The sequence below is a fragment of the Arachis hypogaea genome, chromosome 13 (assembly GCF_003086295.3).
Source record: "Arachis hypogaea cultivar Tifrunner chromosome 13, arahy.Tifrunner.gnm2.J5K5, whole genome shotgun sequence".
Lineage (NCBI taxonomy): Eukaryota > Viridiplantae > Streptophyta > Magnoliopsida > Fabales > Fabaceae > Arachis > Arachis hypogaea.
The window spans coordinates 133,253,256-133,272,936 of NC_092048.1; the positions used below are offsets into that span (position 1 = coordinate 133,253,256).

Genomic DNA, 19,681 nt, shown 5'->3' on the forward strand with positions numbered 1-19,681 from the left:
TGGCTTTTTTAGACCAAATAGGGGTATACATCAAGGTGATTCCTATCTTCCTATCTTTTTTTTATTCTGTGCTGAAGGTTTATCCTTTATGCTACATAAAGCAGAGCAAAACAAACTCATTAAAGGGATTCAGGTTAATCGACGAAGTCTGGCTGTTAATCACCTTTTATTCACAGATGACTCGATCCTTTTCTGCAGGGGCTCAACTGAAACTAGTCAAAGCATTATGGACCTTATGGCAAACTATAAAAGTTTCAGTGGCCAGACAGTTAATTTAGGGAAGTCAGCTATATTTTCAATCAAAACACGCCTCAACATATGAGATTGGAAATTGCAGGAACCCTCAGTATCAACCACATCGGAGCCCAAGATAAGTACCTCGGGCTCCCTTCAGTTGTTCAGCGTTCAAAAAAAGAAACATTTGGAGCAATTAAAGATAAACTTCGTAAGAAGGTGCATAGCTGGAAACGAAGTTTGCTATCCTCAGGTGGCAGGCAGGTGCTGATAAAAGCAGTTGATGAAGCTATACCTATCTACACCCTATCATGTTTTCGGCTACCAGACACGCTACTAAATGAAATTCACAGCATTCTCTGCCAGTTTTGGTGGGGACAGCGTGGCGACGAATGGAAAATAGCATGGATCAAATGGGATACCATGACAAGAGCTAAGAAGGAAGGGGGATTAGGGATAAAGGACCTACGAGCCCAAAACTTGGCTTTACTAGGTAAACAATACTGGCGAATCGTTAAACAACCTAATTCTACTCTATCACAAGTATTTCTGCTACGAAAATATTATGAATGCTGAAATGGGCAGCGTACCTTCTTGGGGTTGGAGAAGTATTCTAGAAGGTCGAAAAGTGATCGAGAAAGGTCTAGTTTGGAGAGTTGGTTCGAGTAGGAATATCCGAATTTTTTAGGACCATTGGCTTCCACCACCGCACCCGTTCAATGTCCCTGTGTCAGCAGTCTCAAAATCTCCTATCTCAGTCCCTGTTTTATGTTAAGGACTTGCTGAATGCTGACCGAAGTTGGAACCAGACTCTGATAACAGAATCCTTTCCAGCAGGGATAAGCTCCCGCATCCCGTCAATTGTACCAATAGATGAAGATGATAGTATTATATGACTGTGTAACAAATCTGGTAACTATGAAGTAGCCTCAGGTTACAAGATAGCTTATGCTTTCTACTATGCTCCAATTACTCAAGGGCCACAATACATGCAACAATAACAAATTTGGGAAAAATTATGGGAGATGAAGATACCTCATAAAATCAATTTTTTTCTGGAAGTGCTTGCATGAGAAGATCCCTGTGTTACAGTTGCTCCGCTCCCGCTTCCCAGAGACATCTAGCGTGTGCCCGAGATGCTCCGCTGATGAAGAATCAATCCTCCATAGCTTGATTAGATGCCCACTCTCAGCTGCGGTCTGGACCAATAGCGGAATCGAGGGCCAGATCCGGAGACATGGCTCGAGTTCCTTCTTCAATTGGTGGGAGAGAGTTTTTTTTCACTTTAGTGGCAGATGTTGAAGGAAGGAGAAAGCTTTTCTTACTAGCTATTCTCTATTGGAATTGCTGAAAAGCAAGGAACCGGTTTATTTTTGAAAAAGAAGTGGTACTGGCATCACAAGTGGTGGCTGACTCGGTGAAACTTGCTGAACAACTCCAAGATCGTGCAAACATATGAATCGTATTGAGCAATGAAGGCCCCTTTCCTATCTTAATTAATTTCTTTTCTTTGCCTGTTTAGTGGCTTTTGGGAGACCCCCACTTCTAATTCTAATCCTTAATTGGATGACATTTGTTATTTCTTTTATCATTAATGAATAACAGTTATCTTTGGAAAAAAAATAAACTTTTAAATAGAACTTCGATCTATAATAGATTAATTTTTCGCCTATTAGGAGAGATATTATGAAAAATTGAAAAAAATTCCCGCAGGACAATGTAATTACTAGGGGTGTTCGCGGTGCGGTTTGGTTCGGTTTTAAGGGAAAAAGTCATCCGATCCGAACGCTTAATTTATGTGCGGTGCGGTTTGGATTGGATGAAATTTTTTTGGAAATTCGATCCGATTCGATTACAAGCAGTTTGGATCGGTTTGGATTTGCGGTTTTTTAAAAAAAAAATTAAATACATAGAACAAGTCTCAATATCAAATTTTAAATAATCAACAATGACATAACAAGTCTTCACAATATCTTAAAAAACCAACGATAACATAACAATAGAAATAAAATTATAGGTTAGTTAAAATAAATAAATAAATAATATTTTGAGCATAAAATATTTATTAAATAATAATAATACATGAATAATAGAAAAATGTATAACAAATTTTTTTTGGTGACTGAACATAACACAAAGAAAAAAGACCTAAGAAAAAGAGTAGTACTCCTCTCTAATAATAATGTCTAAATTATTAGGAGGTAGTAACCACTCTAGATACACCTGCTTGTTTAAAACAGCAGTCTTAGCCATTAAATCAGCCGCTCTGTTTGCTGTTCGCTGGATGAGCACTAAAGTAGCTGTCCAATTGCGTTGGAGCATCTCTTTGATTTTGTCAAGCAGATCAGAGTCATTCCTAATCATACTGGTTGTGCCTCGCGAAACAAGAAGAAACGCATCAAGATTATCAGTTTCACATATGACCTCTTTGCACTCGCAATCCCAAGCCATAACAAGCCCTCTCCAAATAGCATGAAGCTCACAACAGAGAACACTAGAAAGATGTATACTGGCAGAAAAACCTTTTATCCAAATTTCCATGCTGTCTTTAATAATACATCCAAAGCCAGCTAATTGCTCATTTTCAAAAACGCTTGCATCGCAGTTCACTTTACAGACATTCATTGGAGGTAGTTCCCAGTTATATTTCAAAGAAGAAGGAATAATATGTTTTTGGTTGATAACAACATTAGAGAAATCTCGAGCAACATGTTTAACTAAGTGAACAATTTTCTCCTTACTCCATGGATCATCTTGGTGGAAGATGTCATTGTTCCTATCCCTCCAAATCCACCAAAAGGCCGCTGCAAAGAGAAACTCATTTTTGTTGAGGTTAGAACAAATCCAAGACACAAAATCCAAATTAGAGTCCTCAGTGGTCATTCCCAAATTTAAGTTAATCCAAATCTGACGAGCTTTTTGGCAAGTCCTAAAGCAGTGGTTAATATCCTCTAGAGCAAGATAACATCTCTAACAAAAATCAGAAGTAGAAATACCTCTTTGAAACCGGTAACTAGCTGTGGGAACTCCGTTGTTGAGGCAAAGCCAGAGCAGACACTTTATCTTCTCCGGTATTCTCAAGCGCCAAAGTTAAAGCCAATTTTCATTATCATTCCAGCCAAATTTCTTCTTCAATAGCCATTCATACTCGCTTTTAGTCGAGTAGGTGAGAGTATTTGAGTTTGTCCAAAACCAACCTGTTTTATCTCCTGCCTGCTTGATAGGATCAAAGAGCATCAAATCAAGTTTAACTTCTTCTGAAATCATTGTGCAAAGAATATCCCACCGCCAATGCACAAGGTGCCAGACATCTTCTAACTTCAAGTGAGAATCAGAAATGTCCACAAAAGGAACCAAAGGAGCTAGCGTTCCACATGGTCGCCAAGCATGATACCAAAAGGATTGAGACATTCTGCCTGTACACCAATCAAAACCATCACGAAGCTTTTCTATTGTCTTATAAATCGCTCGCCAAGTGCTTGAAACAATATTAGAAAATTTGGGTGAAAAGCAAGAACTCCCAGATAAATATTTTGCCAACATAATCCTTACCCAAAGCTTATCTTTGTTATGCAATAATTGCCAAACAAGCTTTCCGAGTAAAGCAAAATTTACGCATTGAGTATCTCTAATTCCCAAGCCTCCATATTTTCTTGGAGTAACAACTTTGCTCCACTTGACCAAATTTAAGCAACGCTCCCCCACCTTTCCCTTCCACAAGAATTGTCTAAGCACAGAATCAATCTTTTGACAAACCGAAGTAGGAAAAAGAGTCACTTGCATATGATAAATAGGAAGAGAAGAAGCAACAGATTTAATTAAGCAAAGCCTGCCTGCTCTGTTAATGAGCCGACCTTTCCAACTAGCCAGCCTATTCTTGATCTTCTCTAAAGAGTCCGAAAAAATAGATCTAGCAGCTCGAGGATGATTAAGGTTCACCCCCAAGTATTTGCCTAGGTCACTAGTAAAAGGAATATGAGAAACACCAGACAATATTTCCTTCCTTCTATTAGAGATATTTCTAGAACAAATAGCTTTAGATTTTTCAATGTTAACCTTCATACCTGAAGCTTTATTGAACAACTCCAAGGTGTGCACAACATTCTGAACTTGACTTTTCTTTGCTTTACAAAAAAGGAGGAGGTCATCTACAAACATCAAGTGAAAAACTCTAGGTCCCCCTCTAGAAACAGCCACACCATCCTAAATACCCTCGTCAACTTGTTTGGAAATGAAGCACGTCAATCTCTCCATGCACAAAATAAATAAATACAGAGAAATTTGATCTCCTTGACTGAGCCCTCTGCGAGGTTGGAAGTTGTCCAATCTATTCCCATTCCAAAGGATGGAAAGATTTGAGGCCTGAACACAATTCATTACAAGCCGAATAATTAGAGAAGGAAAGCCAAAAGATTCAAGAGTGTGCTCAAGAAAATTCCAATAAACTCTATCATAAGCCTTTTCTAAATCAATCTTAAAAGCCATCGTTCATTTTCTAGACTTTGTCCGCTTAAGAAAGTGAAGAACTTCTTGGGCGACAATAATATTATCAGGTGCTCCTCTATCATTAATAAACCCTCCCTGAGTTGGGCTAACAATCTCATCCAAAAATGGTCGTAATCTATTAACCAGCACTTTAGTCACTAGCTTATAAATTACATTACAAAGGCTTATTGGCCGAAAATCCTTCAATCTAGTTGGAGGGTCGCACTTAGGGATAAGAACAATCAAAGTTTTCAACAAAGAATGGCTTAACGTCTCCCCTAAGATTGCTTTCTGAATAGTACGCCATACCTCATGACCCACCACATCCCAATATTCCTTGAAGAAAAAAACTTGAAAACCATCCGGCCCAGGAGCTTTGAACGAGCTCATATTATCCAGAGCTTCTTTAACCTCCAACATTGTTACTGGTTTAGACAAATTATCACAAGTATCCTGGCTAAGAGATGGCATAGGAATTTCTCCCATGCAATTAACCTCAACAGGCTCAATAGAACAAAAAATATTTTTGAAGAAATGAACAACCTCCCTTTGCAAAACTTCCGGATCATCAGACCAAGACCCATCACTGACTAGCAACCCATGAACCTTGTTAGATTTTCTTCTAAGGATGGTTTGCATATGGAAAAAGCTAGTATTTCTATCACCATACCAAACCCATTGATCCCTTGACTTCTGGTACCAAAGCAATTCTTCCTGGGCCAAAACTATATTATACTCAACTCTCAATTCTTCCTCTTTGTGCTTCAGAATAGGATCATCGTCAGCTTCCATTTTTCGTTGAATACGATTCAAATAACCCTCCAATTCCCTTTTTTTAATAAAAATATTGCCGAAGACCGTAGAGTTGAATTCCAACGAAGCTTCTTGGACCCCCAACAACTTCCTATGGATGCCAAAGTCTGTACTATCCCAAGATTTCTGAACAATGGCCTTGTAATCAGGATGTGTTGCCCATGCCGCTTGGAATCTAAAAGGCCGGTTTCCTTTCTTGATAGGAACTCCTTGACATCGGATAAGTAGGGGACAATGATCAGAGTGGGAACGACTGAGAACTTCAACAAAAGCTTCTGGAAAAAGAAGGCGCCATTCTGTAGTATAGCAAGCTCCATCCAATCTTTTTGCAATATCTTTGTTTCCTTGAATTTTACGGAACCAAGTAAACCGTCTTCCAGAGGTTGTTAGATCAAAAAGACCACAAGAATCTAGAGTACCCCCTTCACCTCATGAACACTCAAAATATCATTAAAATCCCTAACCACCACCCACGGGTCCTGAATGCACAAACCAATATCAAGCAGATGACTCCATAATTCTACTCTATTAGTGGCTTGAGGGCTGCTATAAACCGCACTGCAGATCCATCTTCGCCCACCACCATCAATTTCCAAAGTTACACATTGATTCATAGCCCAAAGAATTTTACAAGAAAATTTTAAATTAGCAGAGAGGAACCAAATTCCTCCCTTGTGTCCAACAGCATCTACAATCCCTATAGGATAATAGCCTAATCTCCCCCAAAATTCTTTCATAGTTTCAAACCCAATATGAGTTTCCACCAAAATAAAAAAAAGTTGGTTGAAATTTTCGTACCAACTCCTTACAGTGCACCCGAGACATCTTATTTGACGCCCCTAACATTTCAACTAATAATATTTAAATGGTCACAATCCATAAAAAATAAATTAAATAATTGGAATGTTTAATCATTCTACCTCACGTTGATGGACCTCTGTCTCCAAGTGTCTCTTTATGGACTTGCACCGCAGAACCATCATTCTTCTGTTGAGGTTGGGTCTCCAAGTTTGTTGTTGCACTAACTTTATCAAGCTCTTTTTGTACTCGAAAATCCATTGACAATGCTTCAGTAGGTGAGTTTTGAAGCGAAATAGGACGCTGCCTTTTGTACCCTGCTTTAAAAAAGGGAGTACTCTAATCCTTGAAAGCCACCTGAGTTGTTCCCAAACAGCCAAGCGTGGATGGAGGATCTTTCTTTTCCTTAGGCCCCACCTTTGCATTTGATAAGGACTTCACATTTGCATTTGATGAGGATCCAGCATGCATGTTATTAGACCCAAAAGAAAATTTCTTACTCACCAAATTGGAGCATATTGCTACATTGGCTTTTTTTGGCACCACATTGTGGCCTTTACCCACTTTTTCCTTGCCTTTTCTACTAACTGTAACTCATTCACCCTCTTTTGTACGAGTATCCCTTTCCATACGTGAGTCTTGCAAATTATCATGCACAAGATCTGCTGCACCATGCTTCTCCATAATTGGAATTGATTTGGCATTAATCCCAAATTCAAAAGATAAATTTTGATTTTTTATTGGAATTTGACTATCTTCCACCGTTTTCTCGTTGTTATCTACAGGAAAAAGTGACGGCAAATTTTTCTCCTTTACGGTGCTTTCCTTCCTAATGCCATTGTTGTTCTCTTTCACATATTCTCTTGTGACATGTCCAAAGCAGCTACATTTTTCACAAATTAAATTCAAGTGCTCATATTCTATGTCATACATATGACCATCAACTTGAATTTTTTTTTATAACTGGAAGTCCCAAGTTAATTTGCACACATGCTCTTGCAAATTGAACATGTTATAAGTATAATTGTAAATATAATAATAAAATAATAATATTATAACACTTTGTGCGGTTTGGATTGTATTAGATCGGTTATGAAAAGTAGATCCGAAATCCGATCCAATCCGGCGGTTTGCAAAAAATAGAATTCAATTAAATCCAAATTAATGTGGTTTTAATCGGTTTTCAGTTTGGATCGGATTGGATGAACGGTTTAATTTGGATTGGTTTGGATTTGAACACCCCTAGTAATTACCAAGAAATATCTCATTAAGAATAAAATTATGCTAACAAATAACATTTTTTTTTCCTTTCTAAAAGAGAAAGAGCCAAACGTAGAACCTAGTCTGTGTGACACAACACTAAAGTGAGTGAATTTTGAAGCAGCTGCCTTTTGTTGTTCGTCGGTGAAGCTGATGTCTCTGCGTACTGCAGCCGCCATTTTTCTCAAAAGACTTCGTTTTCCCGCTTCCCATGGCTTCTGTGCATCTCGTGTATACCCAAACGCATTTCCACTCTCATTTTCTGGTACTTTTCTTTTTTTCTTTCTTTAAAAAATTCTACCTTTTACTATGATTGATGTCATAACCTGTATTGTTCAATTTTCATAGAAGTGGTATCTTCCTTACTAGCAATCATTGTGAAGGTTGTACTCTTATGGGTTCCTGTTGATTTCCCGTTGCTAATTTGTAATTATGCAAATCAAATTTGGAACTTTTCTGCGTTTTTCTGCTTTGTTTCATTGCGCCAGTTCTAGGCTCTACTTCTTTGTTGTCCAATTTGGGTTTGATATTTAATGGAATTGGAAACAGAACAGGAATTTGTTGCTTCTAATTAGCCCAAAAAAGATTCATCTTTTAATTGTAGTTTTTTTTTTTTTAAAAAGACATTACCTACTACGTAGTTTTAGTTTTTATATCTTCATTTGTTGATTACTTGATTCTGCTGCATATGGAGAGCAAATGACTATTTTTATTGTCTAGTAAAATGAAGTCAGAGATGATATATGCCCATTTATACTGTCTTATTGTTTTTGTGTTGCTCTTCCAGGCAAACTTAAACTTTCCCACTGGTATCAAACCGGAGCAAATGGCTCGAGGATGAATCTTAGGGATCCTTGTCTGTGGATTGTTATATCTGGACATATTGGTATGCCTCTGTAACTAATGCTTAACCGTTGCAATATTATTATTTGCAAGCTGCAATGTTATATGTAACTTTATTACCCATTTGAAAAAGATTAGCCTTATGGTGCTATATTGGAGTTTAATTTGATTAATGATTATTATGAATTTTTGTGGACATCAAACATTTTATGGTATCTAATACAGTGAGGATTTGTTGAAAACTTGATCCCATTGATTACTAATAAATTGTATGATACTCATTATCACTATTGAAAGGTGACTAAAAAGAATTATTGTGCACGACTGAATTGGCTATTTCTGTGCAGCTATTGTACTAGGGACTGGTGCCAACACTGTGTTTGCAGAAGATCCAACTAATGAAGCATCTCCAGATGATGACTTAATTGGATTAAGAAAAGTTGAGGATGGTTCTATAGTATCAAATACACATACAGCAAAATGGAGAGTATTTACTGATGAAGCGAGGGAATTTTTCATAAAGGCAAGCAGTTTCTGCCTATTGTTTTTCTTTTCCGTTCTCTTCATTTAAAATTTTTCCTGCTCTACTAACCTCTATTGTATGTTCATTTACTGCCAGGGACAACTAGATGCAGCTGAAAAACTTTTTCTTGCTGCTCTACAAGAAGCTAAAGAGGGTTTCGGCCCAAGAGATCCGCATGTTGCATCTTCATGCAATAACCTGGTTAGTTTACCTATACTTGATACTTGTCCTATTCTTAATTACTTTTAGAACTGTGTAATAAATCCTGTATACTTTTTGTCAGATGCAACCTTTTTTCAAAAATGATCATTGTTGTCTGTTGATTTAGAAGTTTTATAGGGGAGAAGGGCAAAATAAAACTAGGGAAGGAGATGTGTACTACCTCTAACTTGGTATTCCCCTTTTATTGCTGAAGTATTTTCATATGCACTAAGAAAATATTGGTACATCTGTCATAGTTCTTATATGAAGAATGGTTTAATGCTATATTACGAGATTACATTTGATGCACAACTTAAAATGGTCAAATCTCGAATAATTTGGCATAGTGGTGTTGAAGTTGTATTGAAATATTCAGCTTCCTATGACACATGTACCAACATCTTCTTTAACTCCATCTAATTTTCCCTCTCTTCTAACTGCTTAAATTTCTTGAAAGATTGATTGTATATAATATGCTACTAATATGTACCGGTTCTCTATGTTAATTGAAAAAGTAAATGACATTGATAACACACCCCTCAGTTATTTCTATCATTTTTCATTTCAGGCAGAGTTATACAGGATCAAAAAGGATTTTGCCAAAGCAGAACCATTGTACTTGGAAGCTATCGACATATTAGAGGAAGCTTTTGGCCCAGATGATATACGGTAAAGTGCTACTGCTGTGCAACATCATAGATTATGCTTCTTTCAACTGTATTTGTAGACATCATTACTAGGGGGTCAATAATGCATCTGAAACTAAAGAACATAAGTTATGATTTAGTTTGCATGGAGCTGGAGATTTTAGGAAAATAGAATTATGTTCAAGGAATTAATGAACCTTTTCATCTCAATGTCATTTTATGAACTAGAAGTAAACAATTGACAGGACATTAAACTTTATTTTTTATTTCCCTTCCTGTGAGCTAGCATCGTGTTTGATGTTGCCAATTTTCTTGATGATTGTTAGTATAAAAATCTTGCATAACAATAGTTCAAATTAAATTTTTCATCAAAGAAATTGATTTTTTTTATCCCCCTTTTTCACATGTGATAAAATTTTGTTTTCCATGGAAAATTTTTCTTACATTGATGGTAGACCAAATTGAGTATAAGCTGTTATATATTCATGATGAAATATATTTGCGCACGTGCTATGTTACATAGTACCAATGATTCTAGTGCCTTGATATGGTGAGTTCCATTAACCTTTGATGGCTTTAATACGAAACCATACTCATGCAGGGTTGGGGCTGCTGCTCACAACCTTGGACAATTCTACCTTGGACAGCGGAAGTTGGAAAAAGCTCGTGTTAGCTATGAGGTAATCTGCTGAGTTTAACAGTCTTGGTGATTCATATGTGGGGTAGATGACAATTTTACTCATAAGTGGAACCAGATTTCAACATAGATTATATATGTGGTTGTTTCCCCTCCCATTTTCCACTTTGTCCTTTTGTGGCAGTGACATGTTCATCTTGTTGTTACTCTTTAGTCTATGCTTTGTGTTCTTTCACTTCTACTGACCGTCCTTTCTCTTTCATTTTTGTATTGTATTTTTAACAGCGCGCACTGAAGGTATGGACCTACTGTGCTCAGGCAGCGACTGTTATTTTCCTCTGATTTTGAAACAGTTATATTCTCCTCCTAGTACATTGCTATCACTTTGCATCTAATTTTATATCTGAACATCATTTCTGTGCTTGAAAATAGAGGCTCTATGTTATCTTGAGTTTATCATGTAATATGACTCTTTATTCAGATAAAAAGACGTGTTCTGGGATATGGCCATTCAGAATGTGCAGATACAATGTATCATCTAGGAGTGGTAATTATTTTTCATTTCACTGTACTTCGTCTGTTTCCTTTGCTACTGTCTTTAGACGGGAAATCTAGATTTTAAGGGAGGGCTCCGGGGTTCGGAAATCCAAAATCTCACTGTGAAGGTCATTTGGATAAGGCAATTTTGTAAAACTCACTGAACGGTATTCATATTCAGAATATTTCACTCATTTGCTGCTTAATGCATTAGATGATGACTTGATATGACAAATTGCATACTTATATTAAAAATATGAGTATAAAACTACTGCAACCATGGAACCACTGAATGTTAAAGTTTCCATCCTTTAAATGAGTTGGAATTAAGAGTTTTTAATTATAGAACATGCTTCTTGCAATTCTTTCACTACTGTTTTTGCCATAATTTAGACTTGCAAATGAAAAGGTGGGTGGAGAAGTTTCAAAACTTAAATGTTCTGTCTGGCTGCGTTGCCGTGTTCCAGAATGACTTAATAGCAATAACAAAACGTTTGAGATCTTCTATTAAAAATAAATGTTTGATATTTCTGGTAGACAAGTTTTTCTTGCTTCTCCCGTGCTTATTGGTTTTCTGGTGGCGTTTGTCTGAATGTAATTTTTTGGTGTATAATTTCCCTCTTTGATGTGTCTTGAAATGTCTACTTAACTGAATCTTAAGCTGCAATTTTTTCTTCAGGTGTTGTATTTCCAAGGAAAAGAAAGGGATGCTGAGGCCGCCATTCAGGACTCAATAAGGTTATTAGAGGTGTGTCTTTCTCCTAATGTAAAGTACCTCAGCGGTGAGATTCGGTTATTTTGAATATTCTCATTTTTAGCCAACGTTCTTTTTCCTGTGTAGGAAGGTGGCGAAGGGGAGTCATTTGTATGCATTAGAAGACTTAGATATCTGTCGCAGGTTTTCCTTTACCTTATTCTTTCCCAAAACTTCCTTGACACTACTAGAGTAAAAAGTGTATGTTTTTAGAGGGGGAAAGGTTAAGGAGAACTTTGAAATAGGATGAAAGAAGAGGAGTCTTGGAGCAATGGTTGAGTTATCTCTGTGCCCTCAAAAGTCATGGATTTAAACCGTGGAATCAGCCATAGTTGGGCTGCCTGCATTACACCCTTTAGATGTAGTCCTTCCCTTACTCCGTGAAATGCAGGATGCTTTGCACCGGGCTGCCCTTTGCAATAGGATGAAAAATTGCACTACTATTCTTGAATTTTTAGCAACTTTGTGGGAGGTTCCGCATAGTGCACATGAAGTAAATAGAATCTTATGCAGTCTTGGTAAAAAGGGGGCACTTAAGACCCAGGTCAGACAATCCAAGTATTTAGACATTAGATTTAAAAAAAATCAAAAGTCCACATAAGTTGTCAGATACGAAACTGGTGGTACTTGTAGTTGCCATTGCATTCGATGCTTTTTTGGCAAGCAAAGCAGTTCTAGAGTTAGATCCTTAGTCCCAAGACCTTGCATTCTTTATAATTAAATTGAGAATATAAAGTAAATTGATATTGATTCTGTGCATTTTCTATCTTGAAAGTGTGCTTTTTCCAACTTTCTGGCTGTTAAATTTAGGGTTTTAATTGTCTGATTGATATATTTTTGCTATATTGTTTAAGATATATTTGAAATCACATCGGCTGGCTGAAGCTGAGATGGTCCAGAGGAAGATCATGCATATTTTGGAATTGTCAAAGGTTATTTATTTATTTTTGAAATTCTTTCTCATTGTATTATTCCCTTTCTAATTGCCTTTTTCTGTAATGGACTAATGGTGATTAAAATTTCTGTAAAGGAACAACCTATGCAATTAAACTTGAGCTGGTTTAATTCCTTTCTTGTTGAATTCAGGCAAATTAATACCTGCATCTTATTTGTGACTTCCAGTAGAAACAACCTATGCAAGCCTGAATTTTCTATCATGTTTTCTTATCATCTATGCAATGTTATAGTGGGTACGACTGTAGTAGATATGGTGGCTGAACAGGATTATTTCCTCATCTCAAGTTTATTATATGGTATTTCTATTTTGTGCTAAACAACCACCAATGTTGGGTTTTTTTCACAGAAATGTTGTAGATTACTTTACACTAGATATTAATACTGGCCAAATAGATGGATACTATATGTTGTCCCTTGGCTGGCAATTTTTAATCCCTATTTGCTTTCTATTTTGTCATTTAGAACTAGTTTTGATTATCTTGATCAATGTTATAATAAAATTTTATATTTGAAAAAAGTATGATGTCCCTGCCAGAAACATAATGTAAATTGTGTATACAGGGTTGGAATTCGTTGGACACAGTTGTTGCAGCTGAATCTTTAGCTCTGACCCTGCAAGCGTCTTGCAATTTAAAAGATTCAAAAGAACTTCTTGAAAGGTTATTCCAATATTATTAATTTGTTATATCCTTGGATTTACTTTCGCTATATCTGGAATCCTGTTATATTTCAACCTGCAGATGTCTAAATGCGCGGAAAGTCTTGCTTCCTGATGACCATATTCAGGTTTGTTGTTCCTTGACAAGTATTTTAGTAGCTTCCACTTTCCATTCTATTCAACTTTCAAATTCCTCCAAATTTTCTGGCAATAAACTGATGCATACACAAAGATACTGTTTTATTGCATCTATGCTTGCAATGAATATGCTGGCTAAGAGTAAAATAATACCATGATTTTTTTGTCTACTCATTTTCAGATTGGTGCAAACCTACTTCGTCTAGCACAGGTTGCTATGCTTGATAGCAGCCAACATAAAAAATTTGATGTCAAGAGAGCTAAAGCCGAGCTTGATATCGCAAAGGATCATGTACATAATTCAATAAGGTTTCTATCAGTTTGTTACACGTAAACCTGTAGTTGTTACTTTTGAATATCAAAACTAAATCAAATTATCTTAGGCTTGTTTCTTTTTCTAATTCCAATTATCCTTTCTTTGTTACTATGTGGTTTTAATGATAATGCCCTCAACGATAATGGCCGTGACATTAATCTATGTTCATGCTTTGAGGAACTTAGTGGCTGTTCCTTGATATTCTCTCCGATTCCTTGTTCCGTCTCAGGATTGCACGTCAATATTTAGATAGAGTATCGAAACAAAAAGACAGGTTGAAGAAACACAGTGCACCGGGAGATTCCAGAAAGGAAGCCCAAGCAGCGCTGCTCATATTGGTCTGTATTTTATTGGTTGTGCATCCACTATTCCTCTTCTCTTATGCATGTCTATTATAATAGAATTGTGATTTTTCACAGCTGCAATCATTCAATACTTTATCGTCGGTGGAGGTAGCAAAGCAAGAACTGCTGGAAATTCAGGTCAGATTCTAAGCCTTAGTACATAAGCAAGGATTTAACTTTTATGAGGTGCATTAATAATTTCTGGTGTTATTTTGCAAAGCAGGAAGGAAAAAGTAACCTCAAGGCTAAGGAGTCACTTCTTCAATGCATTCATGCTTACAGTGAGGTAAAATTAACTATCTATTCTTCAATGGACATACACGTCTCTTGCAAAGCAAGGATTTTGAATATTTATCACAAACTCAAAACTTGTTTTTGCAGTTTGTAGCCGATAAGTCAATCCCTGAGAACGCTGAGATAAAGAAGGAATACCTTTCGTGTTTGAAGGTTGCTCAAAACTTGCTCGGTAATAAAGGACTACCAGAAGCTGAATTGATAGAATCTTGAAGAGCTCAGTTGCCATAGATTTTGGTGTGAGAAACAAAGTTGGTCCATAACTTTATAAGCTGCAATTTTTTATTTTGATATTGTAGAGCGTGTTTGTACGAATACAAACACGGTTTTGCTAGGTAGACAATAACTTTTGGGAACAATGTGAACAATGAGTTTCAAAATTGGACCAATAAAATAAAACACAGTCCAGCCCAAATTACCCCCTAAACTTTAATTTTTACAATCCTAATTTTAACCATCCTATTCTTACCCCTTTTGACCCGAGACGCAGCCACACTCCAGGAATCATACTGTCGGCGTTGCAACTCAACCTCCGGCAAGTTCGCTGCAAGCTGAACATCCGGCACTACCCACATGCTTCAACCACAGGCTTCACGTGAGTCCCCTATCGATGCTCGCGCGTTGCTGCCCTCATTCTGCATCCCTCCCTCGCGCTACCGTCGAACACCGCTCGTCGCGGAAGGGCTCTCGCTCGCTGTCGCTGCGCCAGCAAATTTCCGCACACAGCGTCGCAGTTGAATGCATCAACGGCAACGCTGAACAGCCCGCAAGCTTCAGGTTCGCTCCCTCATAGTGCTCGTGCGCTGCTGCCCTCACCCCGCGTCCCTCCCTCGCCACCATTGGGCGCCGGCCATCGTAGAGGAGCTCCCGGTCTCCGTTGACGCGCCTCCAATCTTCAGCAAGCTTCAGGTTTGGTTTCTTGGACTGCTATGGAAGATAAGAACCCTTGTTTATTGCTGATTTCTTATTTTGTTACCATGTTGGATTATATATTTTTTGAATTTGGTTTGGTCTGTCCGGGCATTACGTTAGTCGGCACAGATGTTCTACTGGCTTTGGATGTTTGATTTTCACTTCAGACGGATGATTATTTTACCTAATGACTTTAGATGTTCGATTTTCATTTCTTATAAGACGGAAGATTATTTTACCACGTATACGGATGGTTGTTTTGCACAATAATTTAATGATCGTTTCAGTTGAGTTGGTGATCGTGTGCTTGTTTGGCTGGGGTCTGGGCGGCAGTGGGCTGCGGAGGAGGCTGCACGGCCGGTGGCGGTGGGGCAGCGCGAAGGAGGTTGTCCGGGGCTTGTGCGGCGCGATCGAACGAGCACGGAGAGGCTGGGCGGCATCGGTTGAGGGCTAGGCGGTGGCGGCTGGAGTCTGGGTGGCGTCTGACCGGAGAGTGGGAAAGTGAAGCAGCGGCTAGGTTACTCTACAGACCAGAGTTTGCGAATAGATGGAGGTTAGCGTGATAATGAATGTAAGTATGTAACTGATTTGGATTAATTTGAAATCCTTATTTTTTAAAATTTCAAAATTTGAAATAATTATTAATTAATTAATAAAAAAAAGTATTAGTAGACAATGAGAATATTAAATAATGTGAACAATGGATATGTCGAAGTACGTTAGTAATTACTAATCGGAGAGTCAAATAAGTAAGTGGCATCCCCTTGTCAATTGAGATTCAAAATTATTCCGTACTTCTCTAGTTCTCTGCTACATATGACAAATAAAATCAATGCATTGCGTGATCAATTTTTAACAGCACATCATTTTACTCACTACCACACACTTGCTCTCATGAAAATGCTTCTCTGTGGCGTGTTGTTTTCACCCTCCGGCCTACTATGTATGGTGTTTCTATAATCTTGATGGCTTGTAGTTGGTGCAATTGTGGTACAGAACTGACAGAAAAGGAAATAAATCACTGCTGCAATTTAAAAAGTATAGTACAATGTTTTTGGCTGCATTCAGGCAACAAATTGACTTTATTGGATGACTAAAAACCAAAAAACAAAACATGATTTATTTCATATGAATAAAAATTATTGTAACAAAGAGAACGTAAATTACTATGGATGTTGGTGTAACCCATGGCTTGTAGTTGTAGTGTTACCAACTAAAGCAAAGGCTTTTTGTCTTGCTATGAAGAAACCAAGTAAAAACTAAAGGGAAAAAGCAATGGAGGAATGCATCATACAAAACAAAACAAAACGTAAGGAGCATGAAATGATGTGAAAGAATAGGAAAAATCTGTAAGCAAAGCTGGCTTGCAGTAATGCTAATACATAAATTGCCACAAGTAGTAAGTAACCATATCAGGAAGGACCAATCGTAGATTGGGGACCATTCTCTTAAGTCTATTAACCCCAACTGCTCCCATGTCCCATTACATTCTTCATAATCACATTAGAACTTTAGAAGAGATAAAAAAAAATGTTAAAGATAGAATCTACAATAATTCGGAAAATTGAAGTGATAAATATTAAATAATTCGAACCTAAATACATTACGTTATACCTTAGTGCCACAACACGTATCACTATGTCCCTCATTCACTATTTTTACAGTTACACAAAATCTTAAATCTTAATCTAAATTGGTTGAGTTTTACATTAAACTCAATAAACAAACGATTATGCCACTACAAAGTACAAACATTAAAACTTAGTTAACATTTTTTCAACCATAAAAATGTAAAATCATGAAATGCTTGATTTTTTTAAATAAATAAATAATAGTATTGAAGATGACTTTTTAATTATAATATTACCATTTGAAGTTTGAATTCAAGATCAACCGCCCCCCTTCCTTTTCAATTTTCAAGGAAGACGGCAACCTTGTTTTTGTATCTACTTGTATTTTGTAGTATTATATGATGTGATATGAGTTATGATTTCTTTGGTAATCTTTTCCTTTTCTTTTTTTTTTAATCTTGTTGGTTTCTTTTTCTTTTTCCTTTTTTAATTTAAAGTGAAAATGAGATTCGAAAGGGGTGTATAACTGTATATGGCCATTTACAACTGATGTATAGCTGTAAAATCAAATGCCTCGTGCATATAAGCATTTAAAACTTTAAGGTCGTATTTGTTTTTTGAAACTGAAAAATTATAATTAAGTATTGTGTTTGATAATTAGTGTTTAGAAATAAAATTTTAATTTTGAAACACAAAATTTTATTATATTTAATACTTTTAAAAAATAAAAACATAAAAATTAAAAATTTTAAAAACAAAAACTAAAATTTTAATATTATTTATTTTTAAAAATATTATTATTTAATTTTTTATATTTTAAATCAATTTTTTAATCTTTATATTTATTATAAACTAAAATATACTGAAATATAATTTAATTATATATAATTTACACTAAATACAATATAAATTTTAATTTAATCACTATCTTATAGTTTCACTTTCTCCGAATCCGGAGGATAGCCTAAATAACATTGGGTTTGCAATTTTCTCGAGACGGAGGCTTTTAAGTTTTAACTTTTAACCAGAAAAAGAAGTGTTGCTCCACGCTTTTGTGGCCAGCTGGATCCTGTTAATATAGTACTCCACTTAATTACACTTAATTGTGAATTTGTGATTGTGACGTTAATTTAACATCCTTTTTATCCTTTCTTCCTTGGAACAAGCCTTTCCCTTTTAGTTATGGGATTCGAGTTGTTTCATGTCCACACGTGGTAAAACATTTTAGATTTTTTATTCAGCAATAAAAATAAATCATTAAAATAGTACGATAAGATATAAAATATATCTTTAAAATATAAAATAATATATATTTTTATAAAGATTTAGTTAATATATATCTTATTCAACTTTTAAAAAAATATATATCTTATTCAATTAAAAAGTTAACATGTCTCTTAAAAACATAAATTAAAATTATTAGTTAAAAAAGATTTTTTAGTAAATCATGCAAAATTTAGTTTTTAATGATTTTTTATATTTATTAAAATACAAAATTAAAAATTTTCTATCAATAATAATTTTAATACGTGTACATAATAACTAAACTGTTTTTATAATTGATTTTTTTAACACAATATATTTTTGAATAATTTTTTAGAGATTTTTATTTTAGAATGAAAGACAATCCGTGAATTATTTTATGTTTTTGGGGATTGGGAATAGAGAGATCTACCTGAAATGAGCAAACATGTTTTTCGCTTCTTGAAAAAGTTTTTATGGAAAAATAAAAAATATTGCCCCTCTAAAAATTTGTCCAAAAAAAAAAAAACACTCGCTTTGTCTCCTGGGATAAATTCTTAGCGCACATTTTTCGGTAGTTCTCGTATGGAGTTCATCATATGACATTTAATGAGTTATAACCAAAATTTTAAACCCGAGGGTTTACTTTTTTGAGAGAGAGTAAATTGAGAGTGTGAGACAGTGCATTGGGAATGGAGGATTAGGGTTCAAAGGAACAAGAGAAGGGGATTAGAGTTCAGAAGGTGAGATTTTGGATTGAAAAGGGGAAAGTGCATTGGGGTGGGGGAATTAGGGTTAGGGAGGGGGACGGAGGGAGTGCGTTGGGAAAGGGGGAGAGGGGGGGGGGGGAGTGCGTTAGGGAAGGGGAAGAGGAAGTGCGTTGGAGGGGAAGGATTAGGGTTGGAGATGTGTTTCGGCGAACTCGTGGGTACGCTTGTCAAATTTTAAAATCTTTCAAAAACTATTTTGTCAATAACAAAAGTCAGGTACCATTTTGTCAGCGCCAGAATCTTTCGCGTACCGATTTGATATTTACCTCAAACAAAATACTTAGAGTCACAACTAGGCTCAAAGGTGCAAAAGCACCAAAAGAAAAGAAAAGATGTGGTCAAGAATAAAGAAACCTTAAAGAAGAGAATCAATAATATCACCTGGATTCTAGTTCTAAAAGGAAGCTAATATTTCTGAGTTTTAAAAGAAAGTGAGATGTCAAAACTATTCAGAATTAGAGAGTTAATAGCCTCATTCAATAATTGGACTTGAACTATTGACAACTCAAACCTGATGTATTTTTCTCTTCCAATTAGTCCTATCTTATTTTTGGTTGTTTGAGGACAAACAACAGTTTAAGTTTGGTGTTGTGATGTGTGAGTATCTTATACCCTTTTTCATAGCATTTTCTAGTAGTGTTTAGTTAGATTTTATTAATTTGTACCATGTTTTAGTTTAAAATTCATCTTTGGATACTACTTTGAGTTTTTGTATTATTTTTATAATTTTAGGTGAATTTTGGGCGA

The 19,681-nt window shown here is 36.1% G+C and overlaps 1 protein-coding gene across 1 annotated transcript; it reads left to right on the top strand.

The window, feature by feature from the left end:
• The first annotated feature begins 7,627 nt into the window (after positions 1-7,627).
• LOC112733728 (uncharacterized) lies at positions 7,628-15,596 on the top strand. The gene is made up of 18 exons (XM_025782772.3): positions 7,628-7,855; positions 8,378-8,476; positions 8,781-8,956; positions 9,053-9,157; positions 9,726-9,826; positions 10,406-10,484; positions 10,727-10,738; positions 10,923-10,988; positions 11,658-11,726; positions 11,820-11,876; positions 12,587-12,664; positions 13,251-13,348; positions 13,430-13,475; positions 13,667-13,794; positions 14,031-14,139; positions 14,221-14,283; positions 14,369-14,431; positions 14,527-15,596. The coding sequence occupies exons 1-18, from the start codon at positions 7,744-7,746 to the stop codon at positions 14,650-14,652; spliced, it is 1,587 nt and encodes a 528-aa protein (XP_025638557.1). The 5' UTR covers positions 7,628-7,743; the 3' UTR covers positions 14,653-15,596.
• The last annotated feature ends 4,085 nt before the right edge of the window (positions 15,597-19,681 follow it).